The following is a 24812-nucleotide window of genomic DNA, read 5'->3' as shown; positions in this document are numbered from 1 at the left end:
ACAGATAATATAGATGCCTAAGGAAGTAACTCTACAAAACAATGATAAATTCTAACTCTGCTTTTTGAAAGTCTTGAAATTTGAAATCCTGGGATCTAGAAGAGCCATTTAACAAATATTTAGGTGTTGTAACCTGTTAGAAATAGGATAGAGAAATTGGAGTCTTTTCCTGACCAAGTTTGATTCACAAAGGACACAGAGATAGAATTAATAGCAAGTAAAATGTACCTGCATACCAAGCATGTCCAATGACTTCAAGGGGGTTAACTTGAGCAGCAACTATGAAATGTTATAGACTCACAGACAATCCCCCTCATTTAAGGGATTTGGAAACTGGAAGTTAGACAAGGGGAATTATCTGTATTCCAACTACCCCATTTATCACCCTTTTTCCTGCCCAGTGCACTCACCATATCCTTTCTCTCCCTTTTCCTCCTATAAATGTACTTACTTTCTGCAAAGGGATAATGGAGAAACCTAAGGTCACAGAATTATAAAATAGTAGAGCTGGAAGGGATCTAAGATGTCTTTTAGTCCTGCATCCTCATTTCACAGAGAAGGATACAGAAGGCTAAAGGTGAAGCAGTAGAGGGAACCTTGGCTCCCAGGTCAAATGAACTTTGAGGAGGAGAAGATGCTAGTTCCTCCCTCCTAACCTCTGCCTCATAATCTCTCCATGTAAGACAGTTCAAGCACCATCTTCTGTATTAAGCTTTTACTGATCCCCCAAGGCTAGTGCCCTTCCTCCCAAACTATGTATGCTATAATTACTTTGTTTATATATTTCTTCACTTTCTGTTTATGCTGTGTGCATGTATATATGAGTGTAAATATATGTGTGTATTGTGTATATATATATATATATGTGTGTGTGTGTGTTTGTACATGTGTATATGTGTGTATACATATATGTTCCCCATCAGGAATGCAAGTTGCCAATAAGGATTGTTTCCCTTTGTACTTTTATTGCCAGGCCTAAACACTGTAGTCACATAACTTAATACTTGTTGATTGACTGATGTTCAGAAAATACCTATTGAATTTGACCATTTAAAGGCTTTTTACTATTAAATCAATTTATAAACATTTATTGACTAGTCTGTACAAGGCACTGTACTAGGCTCATGGATTAGAAAGACAAAAATAAAAGTTACTGCCCTGAAGGAGTTTATATCCTACTGGTGGGATACAGTATATACATGGTTAAAGAAAAAAAATGCAATTTAAGGAGGGAGAGAAGACTAACAGTGTGGATCAGTAAAAGCTATAAAGAGAAATTGGCACCTATGCTGAACCTTGGAAGAAGACAAGGATTCTGCGGGACACAAATGAGAAAGAGTATGGGAGACAGCATAAAGATGAAAGATACAATAGTTTTGAGTTCAAGGCACAGTTATTAGGTTGATTTATCTACATCTTATAAAGGGGAGTAATATGAAATAAAGGTAGAAAGATTTATTGGAAACAGATTGTAGAGGGCTTGTGCCAGGATGAAGAATTTGCTTTTTATTGTAGAAACAATAGAGAGCAATTGAAGATTTTTGAAGCCAAACTTGAGTCTGTGTAGAGAACAGACTGAAGAAGAAAGAGAACAGAAATGAGACCAACAAGGAGGCAATTACCATAGTCCAAGCCTAAGGTAAAAACCAAGACAGTCAGCTAAGAGGAAAGGAAACTGATTGGATATGTGGAATAAAGTAGTGGTAAGGAGCCAAGTTTGAATACAGGTATGACTTTGCTATATGACCAAGAATTTAAGACCCTTCTTTTATCACAAATTCTTTAATGATATTTAATTCTCCACTATGTTCCAGACCAGTTCTTGACTTTCATCAGAAGTCCTGAGTTCCAGGTGGCTCAGTAAGTAAGAGCATCGGCCCCAGTGTCAGGATGACCTGGGGATCGAATACAGGCTCAGATACTTAGCACCACACCCAGAAATAACTGGCCATGTAACCTTGAGCAAGTTACTTAACCCCAATTGCTTAAAAAAAAAAAAAGTCCTGAGTTAAAATCCGGCCTCTGACACTTTTACTACCTATGTGACTCTAGGTAAGTGACAAACTCTGTTTGCCTCAATTTCCTTACATGGGGATAATAACAGCACTTACCCCTCAGAGTTGTTGTGAGGATCAATGAGATAATTATAAAGCACTCAGCACAGTGTCTGACACATAGTGAGTGCTAGATAAATGCTAGCTATTATTATCCGTGTTGTTCCTTTCTGTTTCACTCAGTTTGCTCATTTCTCCCCTGCTTTCCTTGATGTACTGCTTAAAATCTATGGTCAGTCACTTCCATGCTGTACTCACCAATATCGAAAACTCCTTGACTCCTCCTTGACCTTTTATGATGCCTCCCATGTCAATCACTAGCTCTTCACCATTCCCAACATTCATTATTTCTGTTCTTGCTCATGGGCTTCAGTATATTTCTGGGGAAAGTTGCTCATCTAGCTGACAACAACTTCACATAATTTAACCATATTGTTGCTGAACAGTCCTGTCATTCATTGTCACAGCAGCTATGATACTCCTCACAGTTGCTGTTCCAAATTCTCTGTATACTTTGTTAAAACATACTCCTTACCCTTGACTCACTCTTGGCAAAGACATCCAATGTAATTTTTTTTTCCTTTTCCACCTCAAAAGATCTCTGAAACTTCACATATGATCTAAGTTGTCTCTAGTAAAAATGGAGGTATCCTTCCTTTTTTACCATTAACCCTTCAAGTTGTGCCTTCATCCTATTTCCTTTGCTCTCAGGTTTTTACTTTTTCAGTGCAACAGTTAACATTTCTCCCTCCCAGCTCCCTCTTTTCTCTCTGACTCATTCCAAACATATTTAAGCCTTTTCCATCTTGAAGATTTTCTCATTTGACCCTACTCCCTCTATCCGCTACCCTACCATAGCTACTGTCCTAATTTTCTCCTTTTCACTGCCAAACATCATGAATACGTGAAATTTCTTAACCATTTATTTACCTCATTCCAGTTCTAAATCCTATGATCTTGACTAAAATTGTCCAGCTTCCTGAATTTTTCTGCAGCTCTAAGGCTCCCCTACATGGTCATAAGTGTTACTGCAAGTTCAAAACATTTTATTCCAGGTTTTGACAGAAAGTCTGATAGTCAGCCATATAGTAAAGCTTTCTACAGAGGACCACATGAATTGAAAAGTTATTAAAAGGGGCGGCCAGGTGGCTCAGCGAGTAAGAGCACCGGCTCCAGTGTCGGGATGACCTGGATCAAATCCGGGCTCAGATACTCAGCACCACACCCAGAAATAACTGGCCGTGTAATCTTGAGCAAGTTACTTAACCCCGATTGCTTAAAAAAAAAGTTATTAAAGAATAGATGAAAGAAAAAAATCGCATCTATGGGGGATACTCTCCTTTATGCCCAGTTTAGAAAGACTTCCTTTACCTCAGGTGTAAAGGAAGTTCAGGAATATTTGGACTAGATTTGTAGGATCATAAAATTTAGAGCTAGGGGAGGGAGTCAAGATAGCAGAGTAGAAGGAGGACCTACCCACAGCTCTGGCTTCCACCTTCCCCAATCCATGTAAAAAGGGGAATCTAAACAAACTTTGGAGCTGCAGAACCCATAAAATGACACAGAGAAGCTAACCTCCTGCTAAGGACAGTCCAGCAGGCCAGCAGGAATCAGCCAGCACAGGGCTCTGGGATGTGAGCCCAGCCCCACGCTTTAGCCCCAGGGAGTGCCTGACCAGCTGTCGCCGGGAGCCAGATAAGCAGCAGCTGTGGCTGTTTCCAGATTTATCAACACATAGATGCAAAGGACAAAGTGAGAGGTCAGTGCAGTCTGGATTTGGGGACCCAGTAAGTGGGAGGGCATGGCTTTTGCCCCCGGGGCAAGAAACCACTGAGATGCTGGCACAGCTAGCCAGCGCCACATCCAGCTTCAGCTCCTGGCCTGCAGAGTGTAGGAGGACCAAGAACCAGTTTGAGGGGTAATAGCTCTTGCTTTAACCTTCTTGCATCTGGATTGCAGTCTAGGGTGGAAGTCCTGGGGTGTGTGTCCAGCTTGCCAGAGCATGTGGAGACCTCAGAGAGGGCACCCGTCTAACACCTCCGGCAGTTAAGAAAACCCCAGCATTTGGGATGAAAGCTTCCCTGTCTGGTAGCAGAGTCATACTGTGGCAAAAAACCCAGGGGTCAAGTGACTGAGGGGCGACATGACCAGGCAAAGGAAACAAAGCAGACAGAAGATTCCAACATTACACTCCTATTTTGGGGACAAAAAGGAGCAAAGCATAGAACAGGAGGAACACAGTGAAGTCAGAATTCCTGCACCAAAAGCTTCAAAGGAAAATATGAGCTGGTTACAGGCCATAGAGGACCTTAAGAAGCAGATAAGAGAAGTGGAGGAAAAATTGGGAAGAGAAATGAGAACAATGCAAGAAAATTAAGAAATGAGAGTCAATAGCCTGACTGAGGAAAATACTACCTTAAAAAATAGACTAAATCAAATGGTAAAAGAGGCTCAAAAAGGCAATGAGGAGAAGAATGCCTTAAAAAGCCGAATTTGCCACATGGAAAAAGAATCTCACAAGCTCAATGAGGAGAATCATTCCTTCAGAATTAGATTGGAGCAAATGGAAGCTAATGATTTTATGAGAAATCAAGATGCTGTTAAACAGATCCAAACAAACGAAAGAATAGAAGGCAATGTGAAATATCTCATGGGAAAAACCACTGACCTGGAAAATAGATCCAGGAGAGATAATTTAAAAATTATTGGACTACCTGAAAGCCATGATCAACATTAGGAACCTAGAAATCATCCTCCAGGAAGTTCTAAAAGAAAACTGCCCTGATGTTTTAGAACTGGAGGGCAAAATAGAGGTTGAAAGGATCACCTGCTGAAAAAAATCCCCAAAAGAAAACTCCTAGGAATATTATAGCCAGGTTCCGGAATTCCCAGATTAAGAAGAGAATATTACAAGCAGCCAGGAAGAAACAATTTGAATATTGTGGAAACACAATCAGGATAACCCAGGATTTGGCAGCTTCTACACTGAGGGATTGAAGGGCTTGGAATATGATATTCCAGAGGTCAAAAGATCTGGGATTAAAACCAAGAGCATCATGTTTCAGGGGAAAATATGGTCATTCAGTAGAATAGAGGACTTTCAAGCATTCTTGCTGAAAAAAACAGAGTTTAATAGAAAATTTGACATTCAGATACAAGAAGCAAGAGAAGCATGAGAAGGTAAACAGGCAAAATAAATCATAAGGAACTTATCAAAGTTGAACTATTAACATTCCTACATGGAAAAACAAGAATTGTAATTTATGAAACTTTTCTCAGTAGTTGAAGGGAATAGAAACATATATATATATATATATATATATATATATATATATATATATATATGAGTGTATATGGGCATAGGAATACAGGTATATATAGATAGAGGGCACAGAACCAATTTAACAGGAAGGAATGATACTTAAAAGGTGAAATTAAGAGGTGAGGGAGGAATATGATGAGAGGAGATGGGGAGAGACAGAATGGGATAAACTATCTCATAAAGAAGAGGCAAGGAAAAATGGTTACAATGGAGGGGAAGAATAGGAAGGCAAAAGGGAATGGGTCAACCTTATTCCCATTGAATTTGGCTTGAGGAGGGAATGAAATACACACTAAATAGGGTATCTCAACCTCCAAGAGAGTAGGGGGGGAAGGGGATGAGAGGGGGGGATGATGGAAGGGAGGGCAGGCTGGTGAGGAGGGAAGTTGGAAGCACCCATTTTTGAAAAGGGACAGGATCAAAGTAGAGAATAGAACAAGTGGGAGGTGGGATAGGAGGGAGGGAAATATAGTCAGTCTTTCACAATATATCCACTATGGAAATGTTTTACATTAGCCACACATGTACAACCTATACTGAATTGCTTATCTTCCCAGTAAGGGTAGGTGACAAGAAAGGAAGGGAATGAACCTGGAATTCAAAGTTTTAAAATCAAATATTCAAATATATATATATGCTATTATTAATACTATTTTATATGTAATTGGGAAATAAGATATACAGGCACTGGGCCATAGAGATCCACTGGAAAAGTCGAAAGGGGTATGGGAGAAAATATGGGAGAGAGCAGATTGGAGGAGGGGATATCCTGTGGGACTGCTGTTTTGGGACAGTGGGTAGGGGAAAAACGGGGAGAAAATTTGTAACTCAAAATCTGGTGGAAATTAATGATGTAAATCAGAAGTTAATAAAGTATAAAAAAAAATGTAGAGCTGGTAGGAAGCTTAGAAACCACCTAGTCCAGGGGTAGAGAATCTGCAGTCTTGAGGCCACATGTAGCCTTCTAGGTCCTTGAGTTAGGCCTTTTGACTGAATCCAAGTTTTACAGAACAAATCCTTTTATTAAGGGAATTTGTTATGTGAAGTTTGGATTCAGTCTAGGGGCTTCAGCTGAGGACCTAGAGGGCCACATAAGGCTTTGAGGCCACAGGTTCCCTACCCCTGACCTAGTCCAACTTCTTCATTTTATAAATGAGGAAACCAAGGCCCAAGGAAGTTAAGTGCCCAAGGTTGCATAAGTAAGTTGATTCTTACCACTTGCTTGAAGGCTATGATATCAGCTATAATGGATCTAATGAGCTAATAATGATGATGGTGTTGGTAGTGGTAATAATAACAAAGTTTAAAATAGCACTTTAAAGATAAGCAAAGTTCACTTGACACACGTACTAACTGTGTGACCTTGGGCAAGTCACTTAACTCCAATTGCCCTGCCTTCCGCCATGCAAAAAGACCAAAAAACAGTAAGCAAAATCTTTTACATATATGCTGTTAATGGAAAAACCTCCCTATTTTGAAATACCTGAAAGAAGTCCTCTCTGTGAAAGGAAGAATCAACAACTGAAATACATCCCATTGTATCACAAATAAGACTACCTCAGGAGATACCGGAAGCCAAGAGATATGTAAGGAGGGTATTGCAACAGCCCAGCCAAAAAGTAACTAAAGTGCAGTCAGTCCTAGAGTACCACTCCCTTAGAGATGACACTCAATTTAGAAATTCTGGTCTATATGGTCACAAAAATCAACCTACAATCCCCTTATGTGGGTTTTAAGAAGTTATGATACATAAATGTCACCAAGGAAAGCTTATATCCAGGTACTCCTACTGTTTTCCTAGCTCAAATGTGAAGCAGCCCATCAGCACTGAATATCCTATTTCAGATGTTAGTAGTAGCCATACAAATCTTGGATCTAACCAAGAATTTGTCCACTTTGCTGGGAAAGAATAATATACTAATCCCAAGGTAAAATTAACTTTAAAAGAACTTCAGTAACTTTTATAGGCAGACATACACCAAGGTATAAAATGCTACTCAGAATCAGACTGCCAGCACTGAAGGGACCTTAGACATCATCCCATCCAACCCCCTGATTTTACAGACTGAGGAAAATGATGCCCTTACAAATTAATAGAATAGTTAGGATTAAAGGCCTCTATCCCAGGGAAAATATCACTAGATCTGGAGCCAATCAGCATTTTTTTTTTCAGCCTTAAAATGTCAAGAGTTGGGCTAAGTGACCTCTTAAGATCCCTTCAGGTTTTAAATCTCATGACCCTCTCAGTTCACTCCTCTTTCTGCATCACTCTACCAAGGACCATTGTCCTACTGCTTAAAAACCCTAGCCTTACACTACACTAGACTATTATTTTGTGAAAATTATGCAAAAATAAGATCTTGGTTCAGTGTTGGAAGGGTCCTTAGAAATCAGTTTGGGGCAGTTAGGTGGCACAGTGGATACAGCACTGACCTTGGACTCAGGAGAACCTGAATTCAAATACGGCCTCACATATTTACTAGCTGTGTGACCCTGGACAATTAACTTAACCCTGTTGGCCTCCACCCAAAAAAATATTTTAGAAAAAAATTTTTTTTTAATCTCATATATTCTAACCTCATTTTTCAAGTAGGAAATTGAGGCCCAGAGAGAACGGATTGGTCTAAAATTCACACAGCACTGTTTCAAAACCACAACTTTTGACTCCATATTCAACATTTTGATTGAGGCATACTGTTTATCATCTTAGTTCCATCTCTGATGCTATACATTATTACATTCTTCCTTTTTATTTTTCTCTTTTCCCACATCTTTATCAATTTGTCTTGCAACATTCTACTAAAGAAACCTCGTACTTCAAAAGATTTTTAGGGGGTTCCTGCTGATTAAGGCTCTTAAGTTTTGGGGGTTCTGTTTTGTTTTGCCTTTTGCATCTATCATGGACCCTTTTTAGCAATCTGAAGCCTCTCAATAATTTTTTTAAAAATCATGATGAAAGGAAATGCTAAATTTCAGTTAGGTTAAAGAAAAATAAAGATGCAATCTATTTGTCTAGTCAAGTTTACAGACCATGTGAAATCAATCTACAGACCACTTATGGCTGTCTAAACCCCAGGCTAGAACTTTTGCTCTAGGATAAAATGCAAATTGTGAGGGGTTTCTTTTTTAATATTAAAAATGAAATTTCTATTGTCTACTTTTAAAAGGCAGAATCAAGAAATTCTCTCATCCAGGACACAGCCTCCCAAGACATTCCAGCAATGACTAGGGGAAGTATGCCTTGGGAAGGGCTCTTCAGAATGCTCAGAGTCCAGGGAGTACCTGAGACCATTTCTTGTAATCTCACCTATCACTATAGGGGAGGTCATGTTTTACAGTCATTCCTACTTTATAAATGGATCTCTTGTGGGTTTGTCCTACTAAGTTCACCACATCACATTTTCCATACTCTCTGACAAGCATTTAGCAAGATTACTATCAATATCCAGCTGTTAGAGCTTTCCAGTAAATGGGACCTGGCACATCGGACAGCCATCAAGTGCCACCATGCCCTGGCTCACAGTGGCAGATGTGGCACCTTTTTCTACTCTCACACCTTCTGTGCAAAGACTGTGATTAGGCTTTTTCAAAGAGGAGTGTCAGCAGAGTTAAGATGGCAGAGTAGAAACAGGACTTCCGTGGCTCTCCAGTTCCCATCTCCTCCAATTCATGTAAAAAATTAGGCTCTAGACAAACTTTGGAGCTACAGAACTCACAAAATGACAGAGAGACGCTAACCTCCCACTGAAGACAGTCCAGCAGGCCGGCAGGAAGGGGCCAGCACAGCGCTGGGTCAGATCCCAAGGTTTTAGCCTCAGGGTGGCCAGACCAGCCACTGGCTAGAGGGACTTCAAATCACTATAAATGCCAAAGACAAAGTGAGAGGTTAGTGTAGACATTGCAGGAAGAGGAAATTTGGGAGTGTGATCCGGCCTTTGCCCCCGGGGCGAGAAGCAGTTTAGGCTCCATGGGTGTGGCTGCTTCAGAGTTCCTGGCCTGCAGATTGTAGGGGGACCAAGCATCCAGTCTGAGTGGTAATCGCTCTTGCTTTAACCTGCTTGGATCTGGATCGCTGTCTAGGGTAGAGGTCCTGGGGTGCGTGACCAGTTTGTCAGAGAACATGTGGAGGCTTCAGAGAGGGCACCCAACTAATAGCTCCAGCAGCTGCGAAAACCAGTGATTTGGATAAAGCTCCCCTTCCTGGTAGCAGAGTCCTACTGGGGCAAAAGGCTCAAAAATCAAGTAATTGAGTGGCAACATGAGCAAGCAAAGAAGCAAACAGAGCAATCTGACCTTATACTCCTATTTGGGGGACAAAAAGGATAAAAACATGGAACAGAAGAAAGACAGTGAAGTGAGAACTCCTGTACCAAAAGCTTCCAAGAAAAATACGAACTGGTTTCAGGCCATAGAGGAGCTTAAAAAGGATTCTGAAAACTAAATAAGAGGAGTGGAGGAAAAATTGGGAAGAGAAATTAAAACAATGCAAGAAAGTTATGAAATGAGAGTCAACAACCTGACTGAAGAAAATAACACTTAAAAACAGACTAACCCAGATGGCAAAAGAGGCTCAAAAAGGCAATGAGGAGAACAATGTCTTAAAAAGCCTAATTTGCCAGATGGGAAAAGAATCTCAAAAACTCACTGAAGAGAATCATTCCTTCAGAATTAAATTGGAGGCAAATGGAAGCTAGTGACTTTATGAGAAATCAAGACACTGTTAAAAACAGATCCAAACAAATGAAAAAATAGAAGGCAATGTGAAACATCTCATTGGAAAAACCACTGCCCTGGAAAACAGATCCAGGAGAGAGAATTTAAAAATTATTGGACTACCTGAAAGTCATGATCAAAAAAAAAAAAAACCCTAGAAATCATCCTTCAAGAAATTCTCAAGGAAAATTGCCCTGATGTTTTAGAACCAGAGGGCAAAATAGAGGTTGAAAGAATCCACGATCATCTCCTGAAAAAGATCCCAAAAAGAAAACTCCTAGGAATATTAGAGTCAGGTTCCATCATTCCCAGATCAAGGAGAAAATACTACAAGCAGCCAGGAAGAAACAATTTGAATATTGTGGAAACACAATCAGGATAACACAGGATAACAGGATCTGGCAGCTTCTACACTGAGGGATCGAAGGGCTTGGAATATGACATTCCAGAGGTCTAAGCAGCTGGCATTAAAACCAAGAATCACCTATCCAGCAAAACTGAGTATCATGTTTCAGGGGAAAATATGGTTATTCAGTGGAATTAGAGGACTTTCAAGCATACTTGATGAAAAAACCAGAGTTGAATAGAAAATTTGACATTCAGATACAAGAAGCAAGAGAAGCATGAAAAGGTAAACAGGGAAAAGAAATCATAAGGAACTTATCAAAGTTGAACAATTTACATTCCTACATGGAAAAATGATAATTGTAACTTATGAAACTTTTCTCAGTATGAGAAGTTGGAGGGAATAGAAATGTATATATGTGTGTATGTTTATATGTGTGTGTATGTACATATGTCTATATAGGAGGGTATATGGATGTATGAATACATATGTGACTGTGTGTATATATGTGTAGAGGTATACATAGACAGAGGGCACAGGACCAATTAAATGGGAAGGGAAGAAACTTAAAAAGTGAAATTAAGAGGTGAGAGAGGAATATGAGAGATGGGGAGAGACAGAATGGGGTAAATTATCTCATATAGAAGAGGCAAGGGAAAACTGTTACAATGGAGGGGAAGAACAGGAAGCCAAAAGGGAATGAGTCAACCTTATTCTCATTGAATTTGGCTTAGGGAAGGAATGACATACATATGAAATAGGATATCTCACCCTACAGGAGTAGAGGGGAAGGGGATGAGAGGGGGGATATAATGGAAGGGAGGGCAGGCTAGTGGGGAGGGAAGTTGGAAGCACCCACTTTTGAAAAGGGACAGGATCAGAGTAGAGAATAGAACAAGTGAGGGGTGGGTTAGGAGGGAGGGAAATATAGTCAGTCTTTCACAATATATCCACTATGGAAATGTTTTGCATAGTGGATACATGTACAACCTATATTGAATTGCTTATCTTTCCAGTGAGGGTGAGTGACAAGGGATGAAGGTGAAGAACCTGGAATTCAAAGTTTTAAAATCAAATGTTTAATATCCATATATAATTATCATTATTTTACATGTAATTGAGAAATAAGATATACAGGCACTGGGGCATACACACTTAGTCCTACTGCAAAGTTGGAGGGGGGATGGGGAAAGATATGGGAGAGAGCAGATTGGGGGAGGGGATATTCAGGGGGATTGCTGTTTTGAGATGGTGGGTAGGAAAAATGGGGAGAAAATTTGTAGCTCAAAATCTTGTGGAAATGATGTAAACTAAAAAATAAATTAATAAATTTAAAAAAAAAAAAAAAAGAGGAGTGTCCTGGATGGCTCACTTCAGAAGCGAGGGTCTGGGGAGATGCTGAGGAAGACATGGCATTCTCCTCCCAAAGTCAGTTTTTTTCCTGAGCTGGGAGCGCTGTGGTGTTGTGGAAATCTGCTCTTCATAGCCCCAATGCTCCTCTCTTGGCTGCAAGGACTTTTTCACCCCAGCTCTACTGCTGAGCCTTAGTTCCAGGTTCTCATGGCCCATAGCAGAGATTCCTGGGAGAAAGGCTCATTGCTCTGGCCCACTCCCTGCTCTTGTTCATGAAATACCTGAGCAGGCTTCTCCTTTGTGAAATAAGTGTCTGGGCTTTTTAACCAACAAATGTGAAGGCCGATGGAAAAGGTATCCACTGAAACTTCTGTCCCAACTTTAAAGATGGCTGGTTGCTGTGAGTTCTCATCATTCCTTGTATTACCAAAAAATGCTGGTAAATCTGGAATTTCCTGGCTGGCCTGATGCAGACTGGAGTTCATATTTCTCAACGCCAGCCCTTTCCACAATTTATCAATCTCATTTAACCCTTCTTGGTCCAACCAAGAGAGTTTGTTTGCAGTTCTGAGGCCTCATCTCAGCAATGATCTAAGCTGCAGAAGTCTGATTAAATACCAGAAATGCCCCATATCCTGGTTAAGCTTGGGGTGTTCACTGACCTCCTGACCCCCCCATTGCCAGGTCCAGAGCATATGAAGGAGAGGGGCACAGGCAGTTTTCCCCAGTCAGCCTCAGACAAGGTCTATGGCTGTGACCAGTTGCTGCTCCAGACAAAGTAGCCTCCTGTCTGAGCTTTAAAGTAAGCTAGCTTCAGCCTCTTTCTAGCCTAATTTCATAGGACTTATTCTCATATACTCAATGCTCCAGTCAAAATTGTCTGCTTATTACCCAGATATGGCATGTCATCTATCTCCATGACTAAGTACAGCCTGTCTTCCATGCCTGGAATTCTCATCCTCATCTTGGTCTCTTGGAATTCTGAGTACCCTAAGCTCAGCTGAAGCGCTGCCTCCTACACAAGGTTTTTTCCAGATTCACCCAGTAGTGCACTGACCTTAGCTAATTAGAATCTATTTTGCAATTGCTTACCTGCACATGTTGTTTCCTCCAGGAGAACCTAAGCTCCTTTATGCTGTGGTTTCATTTTTATCTTTTGGGCATCCAACATTTATACTGTGTGTGGCAATAGTGGACACTTAATAAAAGCTCATTAGATTTTACTTCTATTACCTTTTTTCATTTTGAGCTCCTTTCTCTTTCCCCTCTTTCATCTTCTTGCTTTTAATGGCCTTTCTTTCATATGCCTGTATATATACTCTATTTTCAGTGGGCCCACTGTAGGATCTCTTAGCAGCTAACTCACCCAAGGGCTGAGGAGGGAAATAAGCAACTTGGCCCCCATTGTTGTTAACTAGGCCATTTTCATTTTTGCCCTGTATCTGTTACTCTTCAGCTTCAGAGACCAGAAATGGCACATATATAGTAAAGCAGATACTTTCAGACTCTGATTTGGGTCTGAGACTGGTAATGAGTCAAAAGGGGAAGGAAATAAATGAAGAGCCTGGGAAAGCTGGGTCAGAATAATTTCATTAGGGATCCATGCAAATTCTGTCAAATATTTCTCTGAACTCTCTATATTGCCAGTGGACTTTTAAAAAAATACCTCAGGGGTGACAAATCTTTATCTTTATATAAATAGTCAAAAGTTATAGGCCAAGCTAAACAATAACAAAAAACAAGACTTAGCTATGAGGCTGATTTTTCTACTGGAATTATTAAAACTGGCTAAAGGGGTAGGGAAGAAGAATATTCTTCAAGAAAACAAACTCCATTAATGCTTTGGGCAGTGACATTAATGGAATGAATGAGTAGTTTGCAAAATGACTACATATGGTTTTCTCTGGGGAAAAAAATACACAATAATCCCTTTGCCTCATGGCCACCTACCATTTCCACCACTGTTAAAAAGACCATAATGGATTTTTGTTTGTTCTTTCTCGTGGTTTTTCCTTTTGGTTCCAATTCTTCTTTACAACATTACTAATGGAAATATCTTTAATATGATTGTAAATGTATAGCCTACATCAGATTGCACACCATCTTGGGGAGGAGAGAACAGAAGGAGGGGGAAAATATTTAGAACTCAAAATCTTACAAAAGTGAATGCTGAATATTCAAAACAAAACAAATAAATTTTTAAAAGACGATAGTGGAGAGAGCCTAGGTTTGAACATGGGGTAACTTGGATTCCAGCTGCACAATTTCCCACCACGTGACCATTAAGCAATTCAAAATAAAATTAAAGTACTTTGAAAAGTCTTACACAGATAACAAGGCATTACAATAAAATGTATATATTTATAAACGTAGTTATTCTTTGTAATAATCTATAAGCAAATGGCTTCTACTAACTGCAAAATAACTCAAATAGAAATTCAAAGTAGTAGATTTACATTTGTTGTTCAAGCAATCTAAGTGAGTTTTAATAGTACATACCTAGAAAACAGAAGCTGCTAATCAGCGTGCAAAGATGTTGGAGACATGAATTCAAAACTAAACCACCGATATAGATGTCATAGTGGATAACAAGTTGGTGTTGTAGCATGGCAAATCTAAATGCAAGTCCCACATATGATATAAAGTAGCTGTGCAACCAGGGGAAAGTCAATTAACCTCTCATTGACCTAGGCAACTAAGACTATAAATTGCAGAGAAGGTGTCAACCTCAATTAGTAGAGAGACTTTTCTCATCCAGGAGTTCCTTATATCAATGAAATCACAGGGTTTGGTCCCTGTCAGGTTTGAAACACTCAAAAGAGCTGAATAATTATTTACCCTAGGAAGGTTAGATGAAGACGTAATGTAAACCCATGTGTTCAGGTGTGTCATTATGAAGTGTGCAATCCTCAAAAAGGAACAGAAGCCAAAAGAATATCTTAAACATCGGCTTCCTTAAAATGTGCTATTTCCCATCACCATTGTAATAACTCAAACCTCAATTCCCAAAGCAGGCGTACATTTGATTGGAACACCTAGTACAGGATGATATAACTGCAGGTAGAAGTCAGGCCCTGGGTAAACACGTACAAGTATTTTTTCCTTCACCAAAGACGGAAGAAGTATTTCCAGAGAGCCTCGAGGTACAGGTCCAAAATGTTTTTCAGGTGTGCTTTTTAAGACCTCTTCCACTGTCTGTGATATAATATGTGATGCATTACCTCTGGTCTTTGGACTAGAGAGATGGCTTTTGGTGCACTGTGCATGTGATATTTCTCTAAGTGACTGGGAGTACATTCCACAGGTACATCATATGCTAACTTGAAAAACCTGACCAAAAAGGATTCCTTTGTACACAAGTACTTGTGTTCAATCAATTTACACATGATATTTTACCTAAGGTTAAGACACACTTAAACTGTAGTGTACATTTAAAACCTTACGTGGTATTCCTCAACAATTTGCAGAGGGACATTCAGCATGCTAGGTTTAGAGAGTTAGGGCCTGTAGAGTCTGTATAGAAGATTCTGAACTGCCATTTTCTTAAAGTTCAGCTGCTATGTAACTAAAAATCCATGTTCCACTAGGCCCACCCCACCCCTTCTTATCATAATCCTCAATTCTTTAAACCTAACCTATGCTGTAATTTTCTGGGAAGAACGAGGAACAGGGTCTGTTCTCCAAAAGATCTAGACTATTTGTAGCCTTTTCTCCCAGAGTAGATTAGCATTGTAGCCAGGGAACAAGTGTTAGGATACAAAAGATATTTCTTGATGATTAACTATATAGAAAGATAAAATAGCTTACTATCCAGACTAAAATAAACCTGTTCAAGGTTCTTTCTTCAAATTAGTTTTAGGACTTTTCGTTTTGTGTGTGCTTCCTTCCTTTAGTCCCCATGTGCCTTACCAACTTACCAACCCCTCAGTGGTAGTTGTGAGAAAATCAGCATGTATCTAGACCAGTACCTGTTTCCAGCCTGGGATCTAGCAAAGGCAAAGAATAAAGATGGCATATAATAATCATATAAGGATAGGCCAAGATGAGTTTCCAAGGTTAATTGTGCGATAATGTAGCCATGTGACCAACATTGCCATCCTGATCCCAAGACTCTTCAAGACCCACACATGTAGGTTGGTTAGGGAAGACAGCCAACCAGCAACAACCAACAAATGAACTGGTTTGCTTGTAGAGGTGTTATATTACCAAGGCACAAGAGGACCAAGGTGACTATTTGATGAGCTTCTTAGATATGGCAACCTATATAAACAGGAAGAAGCAATTGCCACTCCTCAAAGGAGCCTTATTCTCCCCCCCCCCCCGACTTTGAAGGAGATAATGTTTTATGAGTATTTAATTCATTGTCACTCTAAATATCTGACCTTAGAAAATGAAATGACAAGGTCATCATCACATCCTAGATTTATTACAACTGACCTGCAGGCAAAAAGGATAGAACTATTACATAAACACTTCGATTCCATGATATATCTTAAATAGAGAAGTAATTCAAACCAGAATACAAGATAAAATATTCCAAAGCTCTGAGAAGCAGATATGTTACTAAGATCCATTTTACAGACAAATAAGGCAATATCCCTGCACATTAGCTTTTTGATAATTTTTATACATTTTTCTATGGTACAAGAAAAAAAAATAACCAGAGCTCACAATGTACAGTTCTTACACTATTTTCACAGTCTGTGAACACTGTATACCCTTTTTTTAAAAAATAAAGATACACTGTAATAAACTCCTTGCCCTTAATAGTTTATAATAATCAATGATTAATACACTAATAAATTGCCTCTTATAAGATCATCCACACAAGAGAATGGTCAGACTAGCTCCTGGACAGTCAGAATTGCTTTCATCTCCATTAGAAAAATAGCAAAGTGATCACGTGCTGAACCAGACAGGAAAAAGTTGACAACAGAGAAGAAAACTCCCCTCAGTAGAGATGCAGGAAAGGGCAATGGCTTAAATGCAGTAGAAGGAAGGAATACATCCTGTCACTTCTCATGTCTCCGACAAGTAGACATAATGACCAAATAGGAAGAACATTTTTAAATTCTGAAATTACAGGCATGTAACTTCCAATAGCACCATTCTTTCTTTATTGTTCTATTTTCTAATATTAATATCCATCACAAGCCCTGGAAGGAGAATGAGCCATGATTTAGTTCTGTGATGGTATCCCCTGCAGACCCAACCATGTCTAATACATACTCTAGCACGCCTCTAACCATGTACAATAATCTTTGCTACACACAGTCTAACTTTTAGTGTTCCAGGATACAGAGAGAAGGTACATAGCTGAAACCCAAAGAGGTACTGGCTGATAGTTGTTAGCAAAAGGCAGGAGACTTAAATGGCTTTCTAACACTTCCCGTCTTTGGGCTTTTCTTATCCACTAAGAATTTCAATTGTAGGAAGCCATTTCAAATTGGCTTCTGGCCAAATTTATTTCTAGTAGAAAAAAGGTATTCTTTTATCACACTATTCCAGTGTGCCATACTTCATAACTCCTATAATATTAAAATATATCACAAGACATATTCTTGGCTAAAGGCCATTGTTATGGAAGTTTGGGGCAAATAAATTCACACATGATGAAAGGTTCAAATAGTAGATTAAGCAAATGATAATATAGCAAGGCATGGGGAGTCACATGAAGTGAATATTTCAGGAACTGAAGTTCTGGAGCAGATGACTAGATGACTAGAAGCAAATCTTGTGCTGTTTATAGGAAACAAACTTCTACCTAATCAACCAAAGCATTTTATTCCTCTATTCTATCACTACGCTATGTCTAGAAAAGTATCAGGCCTAGGGGGCAAGGGAGAGCCAGAACTGGAGTCACTCTAAGTTGCCTGGGAGAAGACCTTAGGCTTAAAAAAAAAAAATGTTCAACTTTGCCCTTTGCACTGTTTTCTCTTCTTTTAGTCCTGGGGGTTTGTGGTAGGTGGAATATCATCTTCGCAGCACACTGAATTCTAATAAATCAAAGATTCTTAGGGTCAGCACCTTCTATGAAAAATGGCAAACTCCTGGATCTTCCCAATGAAGAAAAGCTGTATTGGGAAAGGAGAAAAAGAACACATTCTGTCCTGTCTCAGGGTTTTAATGTTAGTCTCTTTCAACGCAACTTTTTTTTTGGTAAAGACAGTCACTCTAATTTAATATATTTCATTTGAACAGGAAATTCAGTTGAGCACACTGACCCAGAACATACACAGTGACTGTAAAGCAACAGAACATCAAATCAGTAAATCTATTGCACTTAGTGAAGAAAGTAAATTCCTCCTTTGTTGTTCAACTTCAGAGGGCGCTGTGTGTCTCACTGGCCTTGCCAGTTCTTCTCATTCAGTCCTACATCTCTACATTCGCACATGGCAGATTTATGTTGCCTCCTTCTTAAAACATTTGGGAATTTGAACATCATTCTAGTAGCTGCATCTCCAAGTTTTGAGTCTAGAAATGAATTTAAAATGCAATCCAATCACTGTCAATAGATCAATTATACTGACTTCCACATATCATGAATATGCTCATCACAAAAGGGCAGGATGAGGTCTCTCTGACCAGCACTAACATTGTGTGATCAATCAGATATTATAGGGATGCACTTTCTATGTGACAAGAGTATACAGACATGATGGAAACGAACACCAATCTTATTGCACATGGTGTTTGGGCAAGCAATAAAAACACTGTGATGGATGAAAATTCTTTACATCTTGTTTCCTCTCAGCCCTTTTTCTAGAGTTTGACGTAGCAGCAATATCAATCAACATACATGGGAGAGGTGGGAGTTGCGGGCATTTGATCCAGGATTTTACAAACGTAGCATGCAACCTCCACTGTGCGCTCTTCATACATCAAAATAAAGGGATGTTTCTAAAAGGCAATCAAAAATTCAAGAATTAATACTTCTGGCTAGGACAATCCAGAACTTTGTATATTTTAACACAACCCAAAGCTACAGGCAAATGTACAAGTTCAGAATGGTGATAAAAGCAAAATTTTAATATCTAGTGTTAAGTGTATGTGGAAGGTGGAAAAGTGTTGTGTCTATAATTAGTACTAATGCCAACTCTTGCACCATTATTTCAGGGTAGGAAAGAAGCTGCTCTCTGTTGGTAGCTAATCACCACAATGAAAAGGTGCCTGACCATGTTGGGGGGAACTGCTACCCCTCTTCATACAAAAGTGGTCATGCAACATGCTGAAGCACCAAAGGAAGCATTCTGAAAGAAGACTTTCCACTGTTCTGTTGTGGGGAAGCAGGCTTGTACAAAATGAGTCCCCTCTGCAGCAATGGCTGGTTTTCTCCAAAATGGTTTTAACCAGTACCAGCTCCATAAAAACTGATCAACTTAGTAGGATGTGTCAGCAAATTACCAGGATCTTGCTATCCTTATGACTGATATTTCACCCAGATGTTAAAGCTTAGTCTCTTCGACCCACATAATTTCTTTCCATTTCTAATGTGGCAATGGCTCTCGCTCACTGCTTCTCTAAACAGACTAGTGCCTTCTAAATCAATACCACGAAGAAATATGACTCAACCTTGGTATTATCTTTAGCATACTAAGGCTGGTTTTTCAATGTCTTATTGCTGATTTTACCCAGTACTTCTCCGTGTCAATATTTTCATGTGACTGGATTACAGATACACCTTCCTAATAAAAGGTGAACAAATGGCAGAGACAATATAGCTACTTAAATATTCAAATTCCCCACAATTTGAAGTTTCCACATCTGTAAAACTCTAGTTCTTTAGCCCTAATCTGTGAGTCTCTGATACGTATGCTGCATTTAAATATAAATGTTCTTTTAATGGATAAACGAAAATAATTCTATGACCTTTTGACTATCATTTCTTGGGGGGTAGGGGTTAGTTCCCAAGGAATATTTAAATCTATCCTATTTCTTATAAAATGAGCTACCTACAGTTACATAGCACAAAATTTGATCAAAAGAGACAAATAAATATTCCCATGAATCTTTATGCTGTAGCCTAGTCAATCTGTTGATCTGGATAATTTAGATTTTCTTGAATTCCTTTTCTTTACTAATAAATAGGTAGGGTCAACTGACATAGGCATTTGTAGCCATAAAAATGAGGAGACATTGACAGATATTTTATACATATACCTGGTGCCTCCCCCTTATAGATTTTCATATTATAGTTTTTCATATTTTAGTATTCCCCTTTTTTCATATTTTAATATTCCTACCTCCCAACTAATAGTTGCAATCTAGCCTCTGCTCACAACTGTCAGGGTGCTCAATATCTGACAAAGTGATCACAAAGGCAGGTTCCTTAAAGTGAAAGTCAGAATTCAGAAACATAATTCTAATTCTACGCTAGAGCCAAAATTTTCTCCGCAAATGCATTTTTGAAACTCATATAGAAAAATTTTAAAATACAAAAAGTTCTCTTTACACATACTTTTTTATGACTATATTTTAATGTGCCAAATTGCGCTGCCCCAAAATGTTATCAGTTGTATGAGAGACCTGTATTCTTCCAAACCAAACTACCAATAAGTCCTAAAGTCTTATACTCACCAGAAGTTCTTTATACTTTGGCCTTTTGGATTCATCCTTTGTAAGGCTAAAACAATATAAAAATAGGATTGTTAAAATGGGGAGACACTACTAGGTTTTTCTTTTCTTCAATACAATATAAACTAATCTAGGATAGGACATCTTCTTTTGAAACATATATAAAACCCAAGATTAAAAAAAATACATCACATCAAATATATTGATTTAAAATACATAATGTAACTGTGCCTTTGTATTCCCAATGCCTTACACATAGGGGCTGGACCTGTTATTTAATTCACACAGAGAACTCTCAAGTGGAGAAACCTTTTTCACCAATGCAGGTCTGAACCTTCTCTGCAATCTTAGCTCTTTAAAAAGCGTGAGGTTAAGTGACTTGCCCAGGGTCACAAAGCCAATATGTATCACAGACTGAATTTGAATCTAACTCTTCCTGGCTCAAAGGCTAAAGTTTTCTATTCACTTTGTTACAGTCTCTTGAACATAGTGTTCGTTCAATGCTTATTGGATTGAACCATTAATATGGGTTTATGAACCCCCTGCAGTGATGCTACAAGCCCCATAGTACTCTGTGGCCCCTCAGATTGGAAACTACTTGTATTGGAACCTGAAAGATAGGTAAGGGTTGGATAAGAAGAGGAGAATGGAAAGGATATTCCAGGAAAAGGCAGGACCAAATATATGCAATGAATAATAAACCTGGCACAATCAGGGGACAGCGAGAAGCAGAACCTGGACGGAAGACTAAGTCATCTTTCTTATTCATTCATTAATTTAACCAACATTTGTTAACCATCTACTATGTACAGAGCCCTGTGCTAGACACTGGAGGAGATTCCAAAGTCCCTGTCCTCGTGGAGTTTGTAGTCATACAAGTGCACTAAAGAGTTGGAAAGTAGTAGTGCAAACACCTTATAGTTGACTTTGAATTCAAAACTAAGGAATTTAGATTGAAGTCAACAGGCAATGAGAGCCACTTTAGTTTTTTTTTTAAACAGGCAGATAACATGATGAAATTCACATGCAGGATGACTAAGATATGTTGGTATAGGACAGATCTGAGAGTGAGAAATAACAGTGAGGAGGTCGGCTGTTGCACTAAGGCATAGTGGGAAACTCTGATGTAAGGATGAGATTTTCAGGAAGGGTACACACATTGGCATGAACTTCAATACAGCTAGTACTATAATCACATCAAATTTCAGTGTGTTAAGTACTCACCACAAGTTGACAAAGTTAATGAAGCTTGGGGAAAATTCCCTTTCCTCGGAATTACTCAGCTGTGGGGGGTCTCCTTTTACTACTTGGGTCAGCTGATCAAATACGCTGTTCCACTTTGGGTAAGGGAATCGGCCCGTAGCCAGCTCATACTGAGGAAAGGAGAGAGGTAAAAGCAACACACACTCGGAATCATTTAATAGCCCATATAAATGGCTTTAAAATCCAGGCTCCCAAACAAAAGTTTTGGAAAGGTCCTACCTAGACCCCCAAGACAAGATCCCAACAGGGTCAGTGTAATCATTTTAGGGAAACTGAAGTGTGGAGCCCATAGAAAACTACAATCAGAAATCAGGCAAATAAAAGAAACTGTATATCAGACAAATTCAAGGACTTTTGCCTAGAGAGCTACCTTAGAGAAAAGACATGCTTGTGTGCAGGTAGCACTCCCTGAGTAATCAACTGTCAGATCAGAGACTTAAATAAATCTTGAAGGGATCTCAGAAGCCATATAATCCAAAACCTTCATTTTACAGATGAGGAAACTGAGGCCCAGGAAGGGTAAGTGACTTGCCCAAGGTCACACAGGTAGTAAGCATCAGAAGCATATTTGAATTCAGGTCCTCTGACTCCAGAGCCAGTCTTCTTCCCACTGTATCATGCTGCCTCCAATTGAGAGACTCTTTGAGTCCATCCAAAGTAGATAGCTCTATCGTGAAGGACATCTGAGAGGTGAGGACGAGGGAGAAGGTAGGGAAACAGAATCTAAATGGGTACACCCCCCCTAAGGTGAGACAAAACATTCTCTCCATTGAGGGATTCCCTGAGATAGGTCCCAGGTACTTAGTATTAGGCCACTGACACCAGAAGTTTACCCAAGTCTGAGTAGGGCACCAGGCAGTAGCCCTTGGTCAAGCACTTCTGTGAATTGAGGATTGAACATACAATATAGGAAAACCAAATGTGAGCTGAGTTCAATGAACAAGTTTTTTGAAATTTCTTGTTATCTTGTCCAGTTCTGCTTTGTTATGTCTGGGACATCCAGCAATACCTAACCAGAAGCATACCCTTCACCCTTCACCTCAAATTAGGTTTATAGCAATAGTATTTAAAATAATCCCTCAAAACCATCTAAAACAAAAACTGAGTATCTGTCTCACATAAACCCCTAAAATACTTGACAATCCCCAGTATGTTGATTTCTTGTTCTTCTACAGAATTATTTTAGAAGGAATGTAGTACTGAACAAGAATTCCTTCTAAAACATAAGCAACATGATCATCTAGCATAAGCTTCACAAAGATATGCTTTTTAGAATAATATTTAAATGGTTAAAAGAAAGTATTGGCAAAATCTAATTTCTTTGCACTGCCAAGCTAACCAGCGTTTTGGTCACATTATTATACTACTGATGGCTAAGTACAAAAATGATAGGAGAAAAAGATGACAACTGAAGGGAATAGTACACCAGGGACAACTGTTCCATAGTCCTCTCCAATTTAAGATAACTTAGAAGGACTGAATTACAATGCTAGTATGCCCATCCATATTAACCTATTATTCAAAATCAAGGCCAGCTCTATAGCTAGGCACAATTTGTCTTCATTATGTGTTTACACTGGAAAGTCCTCTCCCCAGCTCCCTTCCCTCCCCTGCTCCTCTAGAATGTACCTCTCCCCACTGACCTAAATGCTATTAGAAACTAATTCTTTAACTTTAATATTTATGATTCTATGTTCTGACTATTTCAATAAAGATATAACTCATCTGGAAAACATACGTTCCCTTCTTTGTTTGACCCAACAAATTTTATCATATTTATCCCTAATTTCTGAACCTACTTCAACTGAATAGTAGTAAAGACCAGAAAGTTCACTGGTTCTCTAATGAATATCAAATATCTGGCTTTATTCAAGGAGGACTTATGAACTAAGTTCTCTAGAGGCTCAATTTCCTACATTTTACCCAGTTCCTTGTGCTACTATCTTATCACTCATTTGTACCTTAATATGAATAAATCTGTGAAATATTTTTCTGGAGAATGGAATTTAAAAGATGAAGGAAGAAAACATGAAGATATACCACTACATGAGACAGGCAAAATTAGAATGGATCTGGGGAATCAATATGATCACCATAATTCTTCATTTCTTCTTTATTGACACTGCTATGGAAATTCTGGATCTCCCCATTAAATTATCTTACTGGTGCTGTTTAAATGACAATTGCACTGTACTCATAAGAAACAGTGAAGACAAAAACATCACTCACTAGATAAAGTTCAAGCACTATCACATGTAAATAAAGAGAAACATTCTTCAAAAGCTCAGTGACCATTCTAGGTTCAGGATCCTGGAGAGTCCATTAAATCACACTCCTTACTAGATAAATTTGAAGAAGTTCATCACTATGGAGATGGCTACCAAGTGACAAATCTACTAATTAAGTACTAAATTTGATTATAGATCTTTTTAGGGGGGTGTGAGAGGGTGGGGAGGAGAGGTGATGTTGGTGGGGATTATTCCCTTTCCACCTGGGGATCTGGTTCAAATGTGGCTAAAATGTATGCACTGCCTTTCCCCAAAGTAAAGGCTAAACTCTGACATTACCCAGTAGCCAATCCTCCAGAAAGAAACCTGTTCAAAATAATGCAGTAACAGTCAAGGTGGTATATTAGGAAAATCATTAAACTTTATGTCAGAAAAGACATGGGTTCAAACCCTGCCTCCAATACTTACCAGCTGCAGGATCATGGACAAGTCACTGAACCACTGTAAATTCAATTTCTCCACGTATAAAATGGGGGCAATACACCTACAGGCATATTATTTACATTACACGCTTCTTCTAAATAGCAAATTAGATAAAGTGTAGGACAAACTGAAAATCTGAAGTGAAATGGAAGTGTCAGCTATTATTATTGTTACTGTTGCTAGGCTGACCCTTGGATGACAAGTATGAAGCACCATGAAGGACCATGGAAATAACTTCACAGAACAAGGAAGAGAATGGCCCTACTGCCAAAATCTTTGAGAACTCAGGGTAAACACTATACCATGATAGAGTATTGGAGGAGGCCTATAGTGGAGAAACCAAGATACTAAAAAAGAAAAACAAAGATGAGGGACACAGTCTCTTAAAATTTTCAAGCAAGGGGGCGTGGCTAGGCGAATAGAATACTGGCACTGGAGTCAGGAGGACCTGAGTTCAAATCTGGCCTCGGACACTT

The 24812-nt window shown here is 39.1% G+C and overlaps 1 protein-coding gene across 4 annotated transcripts in view; it reads right to left on the bottom strand.

Annotated features, from left to right (window-relative positions):
* Nucleotides 1–16195: 16195 nt before the first annotated feature.
* MAP2K4 (mitogen-activated protein kinase kinase 4) overlaps nt 16196–24812 on the bottom strand; it is a 182691-nt gene continuing 174074 nt past the window's right edge. For all 4 annotated transcript variants that reach the window (XM_069076805.1, XM_069076802.1, XM_069076803.1 and 1 more), the window contains 3 exons: nt 21587–21735; nt 20366–20411; nt 16196–18688 (listed from right to left, as the gene is read on the bottom strand). In XM_069076805.1, coding sequence (XP_068932906.1) covers nt 18575–18688; nt 20366–20411; nt 21587–21735 — 309 coding nt within the window. In that variant the 3' untranslated portion in view covers nt 16196–18574. The remainder of the gene's footprint in view (nt 18689–20365; nt 20412–21586; nt 21736–24812) is intronic.

Source organism: Petaurus breviceps, unplaced genomic scaffold (assembly GCF_028583685.1).
Source record: "Petaurus breviceps papuanus isolate PSGF00001 unplaced genomic scaffold, PetGlider_PUasm1.0 90925, whole genome shotgun sequence".
NCBI lineage: Eukaryota > Metazoa > Chordata > Mammalia > Diprotodontia > Petauridae > Petaurus > Petaurus breviceps.
The sequence above is the reverse complement of the archived record's forward strand: the minus strand, read 5'-3'. Positions and strand labels throughout refer to the sequence as shown.